At 49.4% G+C, this 18,643-nt stretch overlaps 1 protein-coding gene across 2 annotated transcripts in view; it reads left to right on the top strand.

Moving 5' to 3' along the window:
* Nucleotides 1-18,643, top strand: part of TSG101 (tumor susceptibility gene 101) — a 50,478-nt gene that overhangs the window by 4,635 nt on the left and 27,200 nt on the right. For both annotated transcript variants that reach the window (XM_089562542.1, XM_089562541.1), the window contains exons 3-6: nt 6,010-6,239; nt 7,423-7,546; nt 14,000-14,155; nt 18,219-18,379. In XM_089562542.1, the coding sequence (XP_089418668.1) occupies nt 6,010-6,239; nt 7,423-7,546; nt 14,000-14,155; nt 18,219-18,379 (671 nt within the window). The remainder of the gene's footprint in view (nt 1-6,009; nt 6,240-7,422; nt 7,547-13,999; nt 14,156-18,218; nt 18,380-18,643) is intronic.

The raw sequence follows: 18,643 nt of genomic DNA, 5'->3' as shown, positions 1-18,643 counted from the left end.
CAACTAGTTTACTCAGAAGTTGACACCTCTAAATATAAGACAAGTAGGTGCACGTGCGACAGATACACCCACAGTATGCGTGGTAAACGCGATAACACTATCATATCCTACAAGACAGATTTTAACAAAGTGACTCACTTCTATACAAGGTAAGAGGCGTATTGCTGACACAGTTGTGTGCATTCTTGATGAAGAAGGATTCCATTATGTCTCGCGCCACAGTGTTGCTACCCTGGCCAAGAATCTTAATCTCATTCAGTCGAGGTCTGCACTGGCATTTTCGGCAATGTTCGGCCAAATTTGTGCCACTCACCTTATCACTTAACGTGCGCTCATGCTCCCCTGCACGATCACTGTTGGCCAGGGCAGCAACGCTGTGACGCGAGAAATAATGGAATCCTTCTTGGTCTGAAGGGATGCTGAAAGGTTTCCCAGAAAATGAGTGGAGAGATGCACTTTACAGTTTTCCACCCTCGGAATTCGAATTTCTCGTCGAAATTAGGCAAAGGAAAGCGCAAACCTATTTTATTTTGGCGAGAAGTGCAGCGGCAGCCTCGGGCGAGCTCGCGCGCCTCGTTGCCGCCTGTGATTGGTTGGGCGCCTCGTGACGTCAACAGTGGCGCTGGCTCGGTCGGCTCGGCCGCCGCCGCTGCACATGAACCGCGGTACTCGGCGGTTCGAGGTTGTTATTTTCCTTATTTGACGATGGAACACATCGAAGATTACCCGGAGTATCTTGGCGTCATCCCCTACATAATAGAACCGATTGCAAAGAGCAACCCTTTCCAAGAAAGAAACGTTGCTGGTGCAAGCCGTGATTTTGACTCGAACGAAAGCGAAGTGTCAGCATCTCCACGTGTTGGAAATGACTTTAGTAAGTATACTTTTCTTGCCAAACTACATTCAGAGATACAATGGATAAATTTTGAGGTGAGCAAATGCAGTATAGCACTGCCTGACGTAATTTTCCTAATACGATGTAAGCGGGATGCGATCGTCGGCATTTTTGTCTTGCCGCTTGTCAGTGCTGCCACAAATCTGCTTGTAATCCACAAAGATCATTGGCATGCGCAAGAAGTTGCCAGGCTCTTTTTACACGCAAATTTTATGCTTGCACCACTTCATAGTAGCTGCATGCCGGCTCGATTCATAACATACAAGTTCGCAGCGCTTTGCGACAAAACTCGTCTAGGTGACAAACGTGCGCCTTCCGTTTTGCGTGCCAAGATGGGAGCTAGCAGTAAATTAAAATCCTTGCTTAGGCGAGTTGGTTCATGCTACAAGTTCTTGTAAGAATACTTTCATCCGTTTGCGCCGCCTTTATCGTGCTTGTTCTCAGATCTAGCGGCAAGGGATTTTTTCACTAACTAGATGGACTCGTGCTGCAACCGAGCAGGACGAATCGCAAGGCTGGCTGTAGCACACTTGGCGCGCAATTATATAATATTATTATTAATGTATGAAGCCATGCGGCAGTCGGCAATTCTTTACGACTACATGCGTTAATAGAAATGTATTCCTGGCAGTTGGGTGATGTCATTGTAAACACTCTACTTCCAAAACAGGTGTTCCTCCGTCCGCTGCATTCCAGTGTAGAATGAAGAAGACTGCTGGTGCTGCCAAGAAATTAATGAAATTATCAGAACACAGACGGTATTGCACCGGGTTTCAGTCAAGCTGACTGTTGACATGCCCAGTGAATGCATTGTCGACAGGCTCTGGTGATAGTTCTAATCACGAAAATGGCCAGAGCATAGCACTGTTGCCTTTGACGGCTTGAAATCCCTTCGCTTCACAGCAGCAGCTCACTTCGCGGAGAGGTTCTTTTTTTGAGGGAAATAATGAAAGACCACATCGTCGCGGCCGCGGATGTTCGTGCAGCCGAGGGCTGCACAGAACGCTGGCATGATGGGTCCACCGCTTCATTCGATGCTGCACACCTTTCTGTACCTCACCACAAACATAAAAACGCACAAATAAAGAAACACACGGCAGCTCGAAGCAGCTTATGATGGCACGCACGCAGAAACAAGCACGGCCGCGGAGGCTCTGAAGCGATGGATCACCGGTGTTTACGTCACCACTCCGCGGTTTCCGGTTTTGGCTCGCATCGTCAGGGTCATCAGCAGCGCTCGGCAGACCACGGGGGGCGGAGCTACCGCGTAATTTTAAACGGCGATTACGTCGCTCCTAAGTTATGAATGTGTAAAAAAAATTTACCCGCATGATTTATAAAGTTGCCACATCCACACGTGAGCATTTTAACGAATTCGAAAAACTCTTCAGCTTCCCTTTAAGAATGCGCACAGTTGCATCAGCACTACTTTTCTTTACTTGTACAGAAGCGAGTCGGCTTTGTTAAGATCTATCTTGTAGGGTATGATGGTGTTATCACGTTTACAAGGCATGCTGTGGGTGTATCCACCGCACGTGCACCTCATCGTCTTATATTTAGAGGTGTCAACTTCTGAATAAACTAGTTGTTAGTTTGCGCTCGTCCTGTCGTGTCTTCTCTCTTCGTGTCGTCTTTTTTTGCGCATAACCTTTCATGGCATTACAAGTATCAAGCCAACTAGCCCGACAACATCTCTTGCTGAAGAAAACCAGTTTTTAAAGGGGCTGTGCCTCTGAAGCACCTTTCGATGAGAGTACATAAACACGCTCAATCATTGCATTGTGTTGTCACGAACACCTGAGACAAATAATGCACTTGTACACACAGCAGCGGACACAGTCACGTGCGTAAGTTGGCGACATTTTTCGGGTGACTTTTTCTTGCTCATGCCCTCTTCCGTTTCACGCTTCTGCGTACGCCGTGTAAGAGATGGCTATTGGTTATATTCACGACCGGTCAGCCGCATTGCCCCAGCAGGTCAGGAAGCTCCCCCCCCCCCCCCCCCCCACCCTCCCCTGGGAATTTCTGTGTGCGTGAGCACTGGGGCCAGCGGTGGAGTGTCGGCCTTTCAGCGTGCAAAAAGTGACAAGCGGAGAGGGAAAAGCACGGAGACGCTGAAATTCAAATTTTGACGGCAGATAACTCTGCTTCTAACAAGCGCATTCGAAAAATTATTATTTCTGGAGGATATTTGTGGAGTGGCATCCTTTGGCATCCTAGCATGCTGCAACCTTATTGAGAACCCCTTTCAGAGCTTCTTTAATGTTTGATCAGTGTAGTAAATCTTCTGAAGCAAATTCAGATGGGAGCGCTTCTGTAGCGTACCTCTATGTAGTATATTTATTTATTTCTATTTATTTATTTCATAATACTGCAGGCCACTGCTTAGCCCAAGCAGGAGTGAACTTACATTGTTACAGAACAAAAAAGAATAAAATTATTCAATATTAGCAGCACACGGATACCAAAAGAATAAAACCAAAAGAATAAACTTATACAATGTTAGCAGGGCACGGATACCAAAGCCAATCGTCATGGTTTAAAGCAGTGATAGATCAGTTTAAAAACCAGCGGCTTTTATCCCAGCTCAAACATGGGGAGGGGGGGGGGGGGGGGGGGTGCATGTGTGAACAGGACGGTCCAATGGCACTGGCACGTCTCCTGAAAGAAACTGGAACTAAGGAATAAAAAACAGCGCAAACGGGGACGAAGCAGAGAGAGGGACACGACAGCGTCGTGTCCCTCTCTTTGCTTTGTCCCCGTTTGCGCTGTTTTTTATTCCTAAGATCATGCACCAACCAGCCCAAATTTCCACCCTTTTGAAACTGGAACTATGTTGTGGATGATCTTGTGTCCTGTCCAACTACACCGGTGAAGCCGGAGAGCCGTGAAGACAACCGCCTCACCTTGTGTCTTGAACAACTGCCCCTTATTGTCGGTGATGGGTGTATATATACAGATGCACGTGTCAGCTCCCCCCCCGCATGGGCGAGTTGCGACACCACGGGTTCCTGAGCATCTGCAGGGACATCCCCGCAGTTGGGGGATGATGATGAGCAGTGCGTCACCACGGACCCGAGCACCCGCTCTTAGCCGTGCGTGGCATCACCATGTTTGAGAAAAAGGGGATCCTGGTGGTTGAGCCATTGCCAAGCATTTGGACCTTTAACTCTTTCAGGCGCCATTTTTTGTTTTGACTGAAATAAATTATTTTCTCGCCTAAGTAGTACACTCAGGCCTCAAGAAAGGGAATGTGTTAGTTTTCGAGCGTGAAAGACCAGTAGGTCAGTTCTTACGATGATGTGGAGAATTCCGCACAAAGTGTGTCAGATTTGTTAGAAATAGTACCATCGAAATGTTCTCGTGTGTCAGGTGAACACCCTAGGGATCGTGGAATCACTTTGTGTTTCGAAGATGCACATTACGCTCGAAACTGAGCAAACACCATCGATGTTTTCACTCTTGGCAGAATCTGTCTGCACAGAAATGGCGGACACAGTGCTACCTAGCTCACTCCTATGTGAAATATTACTGCATTCGCTACATGGTACCAAAAAGCAACTTATTTTCAACAAGGAGGGTGCTCAATTTGACTGAAATGACGAAATCACTCTTAAGTGCTCCACTTTCCCAGAAAAAGGTGTCAGTTTGCCGCTTACACAATTGTGTACAAAGCGCCTGAAAGGGTTAAACCCCTCGGCAGAGGCAACACATTGCCTTGACCGCAGCGGTAGCCTAGTGGATGAGCATTCAGTTCGCATGCAAGAGATGCGGGGTTCGATCCCCAGTGCCGCCGGGTACCCACCAGTGACATACAATGGGCGCAAGATTTCCCCTGGTCTGGTGCTCAACTTATTTCAGGGTGAAATGCTTGGAAACTGGGTCTTGGACCCCACCTTGAGTGGAAGAAAAATACCTTGGGCCATAACGCTCTCTGGCCACAGATGCCACAAAAATACTTTTGTCATCATCAACACACCGCTTTGGCTCCAGCTTCCTGTAGACGGCACCTCCGGCCTGACCCGACCGGGGGAAATCGGCAGTCGCCTTTTCCTGTCCTCCCCTCCATCTTTCACTTTCCTATCTTCTTTCTCACAACTCTCCTGCCTCCTATTCACTTCTTGGATTTTCCTTTTTTTCCTGGCGGCGAGGGTTAACCTTGTGTGGCCAACTATAGGGGACAGGGGATATTGTAAGAGGACGAGAAGGCAACCATGGCACCAAATTTGAAAACCAGAATTGTTGATTGAGATAAAAGGAGGTGTAATCAGAGTAAATAAATGTACCTTTAATTAAAGCGTAAGATAATTGCGCTAACTATAAAGAGAAGATGCATACTGTGTCGTTTAAAAAAGAACAGAGAAATTAAAAAATTACGAGAGTCTTGATTTACACCACACGTCTTAGTAAATATATTACAAGCATTTACAGGCCTGTAGCCTGCTTTTTTTGTCATGCGAGGCATTCCACACGTAAGTGACAACACATAAACAGTGATCAGAGGGAACCTAGTGCTGAAGCTGTCGTTGTGAAACTCTATATCTGATTGTTTGATGCTGTTTTGAGCCACTGTGCCAGATTTCATCGCTCTAAGTCGAAAAATAGAAAACTCACCTTTGAAACACTCTTCCCACCTTGCAGGGTTCAGATAAACTGCTAATGCTTCTTTGCAGATTTACACCGCCACCAGTGTGTTTTTTTCGATCTTGAGGCTGCACTGGCGTGCATTCACCGAGCACTGCTACCTTTTTGGCATGTACAGTATGGTCCACTGTCAAAAGGGAACGTGCGATCGCGTGGCTTCCGGGCTTCGCGAAGCGCTGCCACCCGGAATGTGCGAGAATCTACGGCATAAGATGCATGCACAGTAAGCATGTCAGCTGGTCTTTTCGCGCATGTGCCTGATGCCGCCCATTCTCGCGGCATCTAGGCAACATGGCTTCGCGTAGCGCGGAGGCCATGCGATCGCATGTTCCCTTTAACAGTGGACCGTACTGTACATTCATAGCGGCACCCTGCCCCTTCATAGTGCTTGCAGCCATCTCCCGGTGACCGCACAGAAGGAAGGCAGTGCTGGTAAAAGAAGGGATGTTGATCCCCCCCCCCCTTAACAGTGTTCAATGATGGCACCAAGAAGGAGCTGTTCTGCCTGGACGGCACCATCCCGGTCACCTACAAGGGGGCCACCTACAACATCCCCGTCTGCATCTGGCTGCTGGACACGCACCCCTACAACTCGCCCATGTGCTACGTCAAGCCCACCGCCTACATGCAGATCAAGGTGTCCCGCCACGTGGACCAGACGGGGCGCGTCTTCCTGCCCTACCTGCACGAGTGGAACCCCGTGAGCCTCTCTGTTTGCCTGCTCTTCTGCTCTGCACGCTTGGGAGGGAAGCTGTCGAGGAATGGGCCGGCCTCCTAAGGGGGGACACTGGTCTTAGACCTATTTTCCTTATTTTTAGCCCAGTCCTTGTGAAACTGCACCACCTTGGTCAGTTTATCTATACTGATTTCAACAATGAAATGACCTTTCTCATGAATTAGTCTGTCCCCATGATAATTATTTTTAATCACTCATTGATTAGTACCTCGGTGCAAAAAAAACTGCTCAATAAAAAATCGTTTTTAATGTATGGCTACATAGTATGGTGGGTACAGTGCAATATAATCAAAACCATTTTTAAGGCGGAAGCCTTTAATGCCTCATCGTTGTAAGCAGGAGTTGTCGACAGATATGTCACGCTTTTCAATTGGTCAAAATCGTCGTGACATCACAGTGCGTGAATTTCAAACGGGGCCAATTGTACTTTGGGTAGTAACCATGTAACCAATTAAAGGGATCGTATAGTGATGCTCCAAGTGGGAATGAGTTTAGTTAATTATTAATCACCCAATTAGCCCAATTAACCTTTCTAATCAGGCCACATAAATAAATAAAACCGAGTCGGAAATTGGTTGAGTTTGGGAATCGAACCCCGGAGTCCAGAGTGCGAGACAAGCACGCTACCACTCCGCCACGCCAGCTCGATGGTTTGGAATGAACAAAGGCACGTCTAGTGAGAACGGTGTCTTCGTTCACTCCCATCTTCCTCCCTTCCCTTACGGCGAGGTTTAGGTGTCCACCCAGATATGCCAAACAGATACATTTCCTTTCCTCAAAAACCAATTTATGGACGAGCAAGGCGTACAGCCCAACGGGCAATGGCATTCTGTGGACTCCCTGGCAGCGTTGCAAGACACTGTCGCATTCCACTCTTAGAGGCGAAGCTTAACATCTTAACCACACATCAGTGACACAAGCAGCAACACCGTGCTTAAGGCTTTCGCCTCACTGCACTTTAGGTCAACAAAATGCCTTCCATTTTACCCTCATTAGTAATTTTACAGCACTTGGAATATATGTGGCCGTGGCTGACACAGGACAAGATTAATTGGAAGCTGACGGGTGTGATGTGCCTGCGGTGGATGCAGCCAGTGATTGACGATTAATTTGATTCTGACCTGCCCGTCGTCCTCTGTTGTGGCAGGCCTCGTCGGACCTGCTGGGCCTGATCCAGGTGATGATCATCGTGTTTGGGGAGACCCCGCCCGTCTTCACCAAGCCCCAGGAGGAGGGATCACCCGCCGCCTACCCGCCCAGGGCCACCACAGGTGGGGTCATAATCTCCCCCTGCCACTGTGCACTGGGGAAGGGGGTTGGGATGGGTGACAATCTTTAATGTGCACTGACATCGTGCAGCACACGGGTGCCTCCCGCATTTCGCCTTCATGGAAATGCAGCTGTGAGGGTCGTGTTTGACGTAGACTGGTGCACTCGTCATCATCATCATCATCTTTAGCCTGAGTACGCCCACTGCAGGGCCTCTCCCATGTCTCCCCCCAATTAACCCGGTCCTTCTTTGCCAGTTGCAGCCATCTGATATCCCCTCAAACTTCTTAATCTCATCCGCCCACCTAACTTTCTGGCGCCCCCTGCTACGTTTGCCTTCTCTTGGAATCCACTCCGTTACCCTTAAGGAGCAGCGGTTATCTTGCCTTCGCATTACATGCCCTGCCCAAGCCCCCATTTCTTCCTCTTGATCTCGACAAGGATGTCATTAACCCGCGTTTGTTCTCTCACCCACTCTGCCTGCTTCTGATCTCTTCCGACACGGGCTTACATGTTGCATGCATCCCCTAAACATACCTCTCTCTGGGTAGGCACTCATGTGCCTGCCCAGAGAGAGGTATGTTTAGGGGGGTGCCTGTGACACGTAAGCCCGTGTCACACTGCGGGAACACAGCAGTGACATCGACCAAATACGTTCGCTAGCAAGCTGTCAGCTAGTCGCCTAACGAACTCTCTTCACAATTCTTGTGACACTGCATGAATGGCTGAGAAACAAGAATGGTTTGCTGGGGTGTTGCCTCGGTATGACAGCTTTTGGTAACCACAAGAATAAACAAAAAGTGTTCGTGGGCCCCGTTTGCCCTGTTCGCTGGCCGGGCGAATTTCCTGGAGACACCGCGGTGGCTCTGTGGTTATGGCGCTCAGCTACTGACCTGAAATACACGGGTTCGATCCCGGCCACTGCTTTCAAATTTTGATGGAGGCAAAATTCTAGTGGCCCATGCACTGTGCGATGTCAGTGCACGTTAAAGAACCCCGGGTGGTCGAAACTTCTGGAGGCCTTCACTATGGCGACCTTCTTAGCCTGAGTGACTTCGAGATGTTAAACCCCAATAAACCAGCCAACCAAAGCAAGCACTTTGCGGTGATTCGCCACTTTTGTGCCTTTTGTGCTTGGAAACATTTTCAAAGTGCAAGAAAGAGCGTTTCCTTTCGTTGCAATGCTGCCTGCCGTGGTACAGCGTCTTGCAAGCAGGTGCATACAAACAGGAAGGCCGCCGTGGCCACTGTCAGCTGGCGGATGGGGCTGCCTTGATAAAGCACGTTTCCTAGGATCCCTCTTGCAAGCGTGCACTTTCTGATGATGAATGGAGCCATGTAGGGAGCCAAAAGGAATGGCTTGCGCCTCATGTAGGGACCGCCTCGGCCGTGAGCTCCAGCAATGTCTTGACATGGCTGTGCGTGAGAACCACCCATGTAGACACCGCCAGACGAGTGTGCCAGTTCCGCACGTGAACATGCCGCCGTTGTTCTTGTGCCACCAGGAAAATGACCTGATCGCAATGATTGAAGAGAGGCGTTTTCTGTGGGATATAACAGACCCAAAATATTGTGAGCCACCGCTTCGATGAATGTCTTCATTCCAGGACAGCCCGGCCCTACAGGTGAATGGCCTTTTCTGAGCGTCGGCAATGATTGGCACTGGTGTGGAAAAGGGCAACACTGTAGTTGACGGGAGAGGTTTGTTATAATACCGTGTAAGGCCCAATGAAGTGATGAAGAAACTTCTCGCACAAGCCAGGAGTGTGGACAGGTGTCCAAAGGAGAACTTCATCACAGGATTGAATGGGGACAGTACGGTGGTGCTGATCGTAACGGTGTTTTTGTACTTGCTGGGCGACTTCAGTGTTGATGCACACAAGGTGATCACAGTGGGCCATACAAGAAGGGAACTGTTCGCCCAGTGACGTGGGCAGAAAGACTGGGGCGGTGAAGGAGGTGGCGTCGCATACAGATGAAGGTTGGCAGCCGTAAACCAGGAAGAAAGGGAAGAAGTGGCACGCTGAATTGCGGAATTATATGCAAAGGTGACAGAGGGGAAAATGTCCCAGTTCCTGAGGTCGGGACTGGTGTACATGGATACTATGTCGGGCAACGTGCGGGGAAAACACTCGATGAGGCCATTGGTTTGAGGATGATAGCTGGAGGATGTCCTGTGGATGGTGTTGGCTGCATGAAGTACCTCCTCAAGTACTTGTGAAAGAAACGTCTTCCTATGGTCGCTAACCCGGATACGGGGAGCACCATGGCGCAAGATTACCACGTGCAGGAAGAAGTTGGTGACTTCAGAAGAGGCACCGGATTGTAGAGCATCTGCTTCACTGTACTGTGTCAGGTGGTCAGTGACGGTGACAACCCAACGGTGGCCAGCTAGCGTGGTGGGTAGATGGCCAAACAAGTCGATGGCGACAGAGTCGAAAGGCACAGATGGGCAAGGAAGAGGTTGCAAGGGGGCAGCAGGAGGAGATGTTGACCGCTTACGATGCTGGCAAGAGGGGCAGGATGGTATGTACAGGGTCCGTCAAAAGTTCCTAGGCCACATGGTCCGCTTTTCATCGGTATATCCTGGCACTTAAGATTCCGATAGAGCTATCGAGGTTCTCAGATGGTAGAACGATTCTTCTTCTATTCTCTACAGATATTTTGAGCTTCGAAGGTATCTCAACAGCTCGACTATGCTGCTCAAAAGCAAACCCTGTGGCCTTGGAACTTTTGACGGACCCTGTACTTGGCGACGCTTGTAGAAAGGCCAGGCCGGAAGTAGCGGCTCTTGATATGGTTGTACATTTTGTGGTGACCTAAATGACCGGCAGTGACGTCGTTGCGGTAAGCTTCTAAAACTCGGATGACAAGGGGACCAAGGAACAACGGGAACCCACCGGTGACTCATACGGTGGCAAGTGTAGCGATGTTCCATGCTGGAATCGGAACTGGCAGAGCTGATGTCGGAAGCGACAGTTGGGTGCTGCTGATTGACCGTAGAGACAAGCAGTGACTGTGCAGCAGTAGGGATCAGCCAGCTGCTGGTACGGGAAATCAATGCGGATATCCACCGGAGCCACAGCGATGGGTGCAGCATCCAGATGATCAACGGAAGGCGGACATGAAAGGCAGAGTGTAGAAGAGGTTGCAGGTGGAAGTGCGAGAGCAGAAGCTAATGGGCAGTGAGATAGGGTGTCATTGTCGAGGTGTTTTCTGCCGGATATGTGCGTGATGGTAAGCGTGTACTCTTGAAGGCAGAACACCCAGTCACCCAGGCAACTGGATAAGTTCTTTAATGCTGACAGCCAACACAGTGCGTGGTGATCTGTAACTATGGTGAAATGGCAACCATACAAGTAGGGGCGAAATTTTTGGACAGACGAAATAACAGCGAGACATTCTTGTTCTGCTATTGAGTAGTTAAGCTCAGCTGCAGTAAGGGAATGGCTGGCGTGCGCCAGAACTTGCTCTTGAGACGTAGTGAAGCATTGCAAATCTAAGCTAACACGAGACCTTACCATTCTGTGGTCGCTACAACGGACCTTACCGAGGAATGTAATCATCAAGTTACTGATGGAGGCAGTCAAGCACAGCAATGGGACATCCTGCCAGTAACGAAGGAGGAAGTAAAGAAAGCCTTAGGAGCAATGCAAAGAGGGAAAGCAGCTGGTGAGGATCAGGTAACAGCAGATTTGTTGAAGGACGGAGGAGAGATTGTGCTACAAAAACTAGCCACCCTCTATACGCAATGCCTTGTGACCTCGAGAGTACCAGAAGCTTGGAAGAACCCTAACATTATCTTAATTCATAAGAAAGGAGATGTGAAGGACTTGAAGAATTACAGACCAATCAGCTTATTGTCCGTTGCCTACAAGGTATTTACTAAGGTAATCGCTAATAGAGTCAGGACAACCTTGGACTTTAGTCAACCAAATGATCAGGCAGGCTTTCGTAAAGGATACTCGACAATAGACCACATTCACACTATCAATCAGGTGATAGAGAAATGCGCAGAATATAACCAACCCTTATATATAGCCTTCATTGATTACGAGAAAGCATTTGACTCGGTGGAAACCTCAGCTGTTATGCAGGCATTGCGGAATCAGGGTGTAGAAGAGTGTTATGTGAAAATATTGGAAGATATTTATAACGACTGCACAGCTACTATAGTTCTCCATAAAGTCAGCAATAAAATTCCAATACGGAAAGGGGTCAGGCAGGGAGACACGATCTCGCCAATGCTCTTCACTGCCTGCTTACAGGAGGTATTCCGGGGACTGGAATGGGAACAGTTGGGGATAAGAGTTAATGGAGAATACCTGAGTAATTTGCGATTCGCTGATGACATTGCCTTGCTAAGCCACTCAGGACAAGAACTGCAAAGCATGATCAATCAGTTAGACAGGCAGAGCAGAACGGTGGGGCTAAGAATTAACATGCAGAAAACCAAAGTAATGTTCAACAGCCTAGCAAGGGAACAGCAGTTCGCAATTGGTAGCGAGGTGCTGGAAGTAGTAAGAGAATATGTCTACTTAGGGCAGGTAGTGACCGCAGATCCGGATCATGAGAGGGAAATAACTAGAAGAATACGAATGGGGTGGAGCGCATATGGTAGGTTCTCTCAGATCATGAATGGTAGCTTACCAATATCCCTGAAGAGAAAAGTATACAACAGCTGTATCCTACCGGTACTCACCTATGGGGCAGAAACGTGGAGGCTAACAAAGAGGGTTCAGCTTAAGTTAAGAACAACGCAGCGAGCTATGGAAAGGAAAATGATAGGTGTAACGTTAAGAGATCGGAAGAGGGCGGAGTGGGTGAGGGAACAAACGCGGGTTAATGACATCCTAGTTGAAATCAAGAGGAAGAAATGGGCTTGGGCAGGGCATGTAATGCGAAGGCAAGATAACCGCTGGTCCTTAAGGGTAACGGAGTGGATTCCAAGAGAAAGCAAACGTAGCAGGGGACGGCAGAAAGTTAGGTGGGCGGATGAGATTAAGAAGTTTGCAGGGATACAGTGGCGGCAACTGACAAAGGACAGGGTTAATTGGAGAGACATGGGAGAGGCCTTTGCCCTGCAGTGGGTGTAGTCAGGCTGATGATGATGATGATGATGATGAAGCATTGCAAAAGAACCGCCGATGCCTTGTCCACTAGCATCAGTGTGAAGAATGGTGTGCGCTTCCTCATCAAAGTGGGGAGCACGGAAGGCAAAGTCAATGGCTGCTTGAGGGCATGCAAGGCCTCTTCACACTACCGGTCCCTACTGGTACATCGAGTACCAGTACTCATTTTGCGGGCTGTCATGAAATTAATACGTTGCAATGCCAAGAACGATTACCGCCGTCAACGTTTAGCCGCGTCGGTTGACAAAGAGGAAGGAAAGAATCGTCAACATGGAAGCGATAATGATGCGGATGCCAAAATGTCCGCGGCTCACACATGTTGCCAGACGACTATTCAGTTTGTGCCAAAGGCCGGTATATAAGTCAAGGGGTGACCTTTTGGTAATATTTTTCGGAAAAAACCTCGACCTATATTCCGCACTATACGGTATGATGCCAAACCAAGGAAGCTGCGGCATTCTTTCTGGCGTTGGGGCAAGAGCAAGAGCAAAGAAGTGGCGGGGAATGCAACAGAATTGGTTCTTCTGTTGTGACAGAGAAAGTGAAAATCCGCTGTAAGAAAAAAGATGAATGAAACAGCGTAGCAGCTCCATGGTACAGTTCCAAGCCCTTATCTCACTCCCACCACAGAGGCGGCATTAATTGTTGCTGTTGCTTGAGTCAAGGTAACTCCCATCATGGAGGCTCCACTAATCGTTGCTCTTGCTTGAGCTTCTCTGAACAGAAAAGGGGGGAAGTGCCTTCTTTAACCGGCTTTGCCACCATTTGTGATAGCCAGGGGAGATGCATCTTTTGCTGTGCCTTACATGCTTCATTGAGAACAGAAAGAATCTCACAGGTTGTTAGTAGGAATATCAAAAACAGTCCCTCAAATGGTTTTGCAGTGGTGTGGTGGTTATTAAACAATTACTGCAGCTACTGAAAAGGCCATTCAGGATGGTGTTTTCAAAGCACAGTGAGCTTTTCGTTCGCTGGTTAAATTAGGGAGAGAAAATCCGCATGTGCATAGAAGTGTGGAGGCTTGTTGCGAAGTGGTGTGCCTCTACTCATGAGCATGGCATCCTTTGAGTTGGCCGTGTCTCCATCGTGCAGTAGCAGGACACTGGTGCTCTTTCCTTCCTTAGGATGGAGCCATCATTGTGGCATTAGGGGAGAGGAACATGTTTTCTGATTGGCTCAAATGGCCACAGCGCTACAGACAACTTGCGAGATGGACTCTAAGTGAAGCCCTTCCTCATGACAGACAGCTGGCGCAGTTGTCTAGTGCTTTCGCATCCTGCCCGTAGTGTTGGCGTCACATTGCACCTTTGGTACTCCGTGCAGGTGCCTCCGGGGGAGGAGGCTTCTTCCGCCCCACGGCCGGAGTGATGCCCCCTTCGGCCATGGGGGGTGGGCAGCCACCGTACCCACCATCTGGAGCGGCCATGCCTCCCTACCCTCCGGGGGGAACCACCATGCCCACCCCATGGACCCCCTACCGTGAGTATGGGCACTTTTCTTGATGGGGCGCCTGAGTGTCTATCTGTTATGGTGACGCTACAAGGACTGCTTCTAGGCTCCATCCTTATCATCATCATCATCAGCCTGACTACACCCACTGCAGGGCAAAGGCCTCCCCCATGTCTCTCCCATTGACCCTGTCCTTCTTTGCCAGTTGCGGCTGTCGTATACCCCGCAAACTTCTTAATCTCATCCGCCCACCTACCGTATATTGCCGAGTACCATATTTTCCGGTGTATAAGACGCACCCGCCATATATGCAGGCTGTCATTGAAAAAGTTGGTACAGTGGAACCTCGATTATACGACGTTCAGGGGACCGCGCGAAACCGTCGTATAATCCGGGTGTCGTATAATCGAAAATCAAGCGTGTTATTTTTTAACGCCTGAACTTCATCGTCATCCTTTTCTCTTTTTTTTCGGAACACAAATGCAGCACATTTTTGCCGGCAGAGATAAAATGGCCGTTGAGGCTGCCGTGAGCAGCGGGGCAGCGGCTCGCGCGGTTTTCTTGATAGGTGGAAAGATTAAGGTGCACCGGTTATCGACTGGCTAAAGTGTGCCTACCGTATTTACTCGATTCTAAGCACCCCCTGTTTTTCACAATCGCGATGCCCAAAGTGAGACCCCACCCCCGGGCCTTTCTTTTCACGGCGAAATCCCGATGAAACGGGCGCGAGAAAAAACATTTTATTTAGGAAACATTCAAAAGAAAAATAGCTGCAGACAGTTCTGTGCCGCCATCTGTCTTGTGGTGTCGGAACGCAGCAACACAAAAAGCGCCGTGGACGCCGCTGTCCTCGCCGCTGTCCTCGCTATATCCTCGCTTCGGCGAGCGCGTCCGCTCCGGTGGACGCATTTGTTGCTGCGACGCGCGTCTTATCTTTTCTCTTTATCTTTCCTCTGATCTCTTAACTCTCCTCTGTCTGCAAGAGGCAGCGATGGTGGCTCGGCTCGAGCCAGTAGGCAGACCCGTGCAATTTCCTTTTTATCCTTCTCTCAGTCACAACAACAACAACGCGCAGGCCGCGCCTCCTCGGGACTCCGACTGCACAGGCACGACGAAAAAGAGAGCAAGTGCACTTGGCGTCATCGGCAACGCTCTCTTCCGCGCAAAAAAATAGGGGGGTTGCTTAGATTCGGGGGGTGCTTAGAATCGCGAAAATACGGTACATCCCGGCCTGCGTTTGCTGACGACCTTTTTTGACGGACGGTACGAGCCAGACGTCGTACGAAGCGGGGTCCTTCTAAAATTTGCGTCGTATAACCGAGGTTTTTAATGCATTGTCTCTATGGGGGTTTTGCCGGGACCGCACAAATTTGTCGTAAAATGCGGGTCGTCGCATGACCAGGGGACGTAGAATCGAGGTTCCACTGTATATAAGACGCACCCCATTTACCCAGTTAGGCTAGTGAGGCTTAATTAAACATGCTTGTGTGAGCATCGTGCATCGTACCTGTGAGAAGTTCTTAAGCAATGCTAAGTGATTGAAAAAGGCAACACTCACGCCATACCCACCCACGTTTTAGCAAAAAAGAAAAAAAAAGGAAAGTACTTGTTGGGGTCGCCACCTATGAACTTAATAGTGGCGCCCTCTAAGCTGAAGCACAGCTAGGGGGTTTGGGAATAAATCACTTTGTGTTTGGTCCTGGAGCGGAGTGGTCGCCTGGCTCTCTTTTTCTTTCTCCCGGCACAACAGCACGGGAACGCCCACGCAACATGGTGTCAGAAGTGGGATTGGTATCCGTCGAGGTGCACTGAGTGAGAACAGCACAACATCTTGTTTCAAGCGAATGGTGTACTCATCTCTGAGCGTGCCGAGGCCACGGAACAGTTCCGCATGAAGCGTTGGCTGAGGAGTGTTGACAGTACCCAGAAATTTCACAACTTCCAAGAGCTTGGATGGCTGGCAGACCCAGTAAAGGTACTGAAAGTGCCTCAATGACGTAAATACGCTGGGAACTGGTCTTCCCTTGCCAAGATAGCTGTGCCAAATACGAACCCCGTACACGCAGAGGTTGGCCACCGGGCCCTGTCAACATAGCGTCTACCTTGGCGAGCTCCGCCGGGACCCCGAGGAAGTCACTTGGAACTGCGGAAACCTTGACACCCGAGTCTACTTTGAACTGAGTTGTGTAGTTGTCGACTGTGATATCCACATACTTGGCTTCAGCTGGCGTCTCGAGAGCATGCATTTGGATAGCTTTGAGTTTGGCCTGCCTCAACTTCCTGGAGCGGCAAACTTCAGCTAAATGACCTTTCTTGCCGCAGCTGTTGCAGATAAAGCTCTTTGCCGGGCACTCTGAGCGTGCATGATATGCGCGGCCGCAGAAGAAACAGACCGGTGTGTCACGATAGCGTTCAGACTTCGCGTCCATTGAGCGCGTTCTGTCGTCGACCGGCCGTCGCGAAAACTTCCGAGTCGCAGCATGAATATTGACCATGCTTTGCGAGGTGGCCTGTGCAAATGAACGTTCCTTGTCCGCGTCCTCAGACTGACGAGCTTGCGTCCAAGCTTCTTTTAGAGTTAGCTTCGGGGAGCAGCAAAGCTTATCGGAGAGACGCGTGTCGAGCAATCCAACGACAAACCTGTCCCGGACCAAGCGTTCTTCCACCGCCGGTGACGGGTAGTTGCAACGTTTCACTAACTTGAACAGTTGGGCGTAAAATGCGTCGCCAGGTTGTTGAACGCGCTTGTGAAAGCGAGACGACTCATAGAGCTGATTACAGGGATGCACGAAGTGCTCCGTGAAGCGTTTGACAACTGCATCGTAAGAGGCTAACTCGGCAGCGGCGAGTGAAAAGGTGTCTAGCTGCGAGCGAGCTTCCGGGCCCATACAGTACAGAAGCGTACGTACTTGCACGTCTTGCGGAGCGTTCCGCAGTCCGGAGACAGCAGCATAGTCCTCGAAGCGAGACTTCCATGAAGACCAACTTGCAGGGTTGCAGTGATTTATTCCAAACCCCCTAGCTGCGCGTCAGCTTAGAGGGCGCCACTATTAAGTTCATAGGTGGCGACCCCAACAGGTTTGTCGATAACAAGTTACTATTGTTTTAAAACAGACCTTTGGTGCATATCTCAAATAAATTCAAGTTTTTTTAAACAGATCCCCTTTCGCACCGTGTCTGACAACTATTATGAAATTACGAGCACACGGAGCGTGATATTATCTGCGACTCGGTCGAAATTAGTTTAGACCCCGCATATAGGCTGACTTTAAGACTCCGCATATATGTCGACTCCGATTATAAGTTGACTCCCCAACTTTTGAAGGACATTTTAAAAAAAACGTTGACTTATGCGCAGCAATATAAGGTAACATTCTGCTGCCCCTGCTACGCTTGCCTTCTCTTGGAATCCACTCCGTTACCCTCAAGGATCAGCGGTTATCTTGCCTTCACATTACATGCCCTGCTCAAGCCCACTTCTTCCTCTTGATTTCGACCAGGATATCATTAACGCGTGTTTGTTCTCTCACCCACTCTACCCGCTTCCGATCTCCTAACCCTACACCTATCATTTTTCTTTCCATAGCTCACTGCGTTGTTCTTAACTTAAGCTAAACTCTCTTTGTTCACCTCCACGTTTCTGCCCCATAGGTGAGTACCGGTAGGATCCAGCTGTTGTATACTTTTCTCTTGAGGGATATTGGTAAACTGCCGTTCATGACCTAAGAGAACCTGCCATATGCGCTCCACACCATTCTTATTCTTCCAGTTATTTCCCTCTCATGATCCGGATCTGCGGTCACTACCTGCCCTAAGTAGAAGTATTCTCTTGCTACTTCCAGCACCACACCATCAATGGCGAACTGCTGTTCCCTTGCTAGGCTGTTGAATAATACTTTGGTTTTCTGCGTGTTAGTTTTCAGCCCCACTGTTCTGCTCTGCCTGATAAAAAAGTTATAAACATAGGAACTTGCTGGCTTGCTAACTGTGGCTAAAGCTGCTCTAGCCAGGAGTGTTCTGAAGGGGATGGGGTGATGAGTGCCTCAGAGGTGCACACACATACCAACCACGTATGTACGCGGTGTGCGTGCAGCGTCTGCAACAGCGGGTGCCACCCCGGCCACCACGGGGGCCGGAGGAATGCCCCCGTACCCTGTGTACCCACCGGCGATGGGCACGACACCGTACCCGCCCTACCCAACTGCCAACACCGCCACGGCCACTGCGGGCTACCCTTATCCACCGGCCAGCACCGTGAGTATCTGCTGCCTCTCCTCTGCGGGCTGCGAGGACAAAATCCAACTTGTGCTCTCTTCATTGTGAGAACTCCAGGCGCTAACAAACAACGACACAGAGGGGACACAGCGCTTACTCGCAACTACAAGAAATTTTTATTCAGACGCTTCTATATATACAAGAAAAGCCAAAACAAACCCAGAGTAATCACACGCCACATGCCGACCGATGTGCAGGAAAAGATTACCTCGCTGTTTTCAATCGCTCTTTCAAAAAACCTAT

This window comes from Amblyomma mixtum, chromosome 10 (assembly GCF_055824585.1).
Source record: "Amblyomma mixtum isolate Tamu chromosome 10, ASM5582458v1, whole genome shotgun sequence".
Lineage (NCBI taxonomy): Eukaryota > Metazoa > Arthropoda > Arachnida > Ixodida > Ixodidae > Amblyomma > Amblyomma mixtum.
Note: the sequence above shows the minus strand (reverse complement) of the source record. Positions and strands in the feature narration are given on the sequence as shown.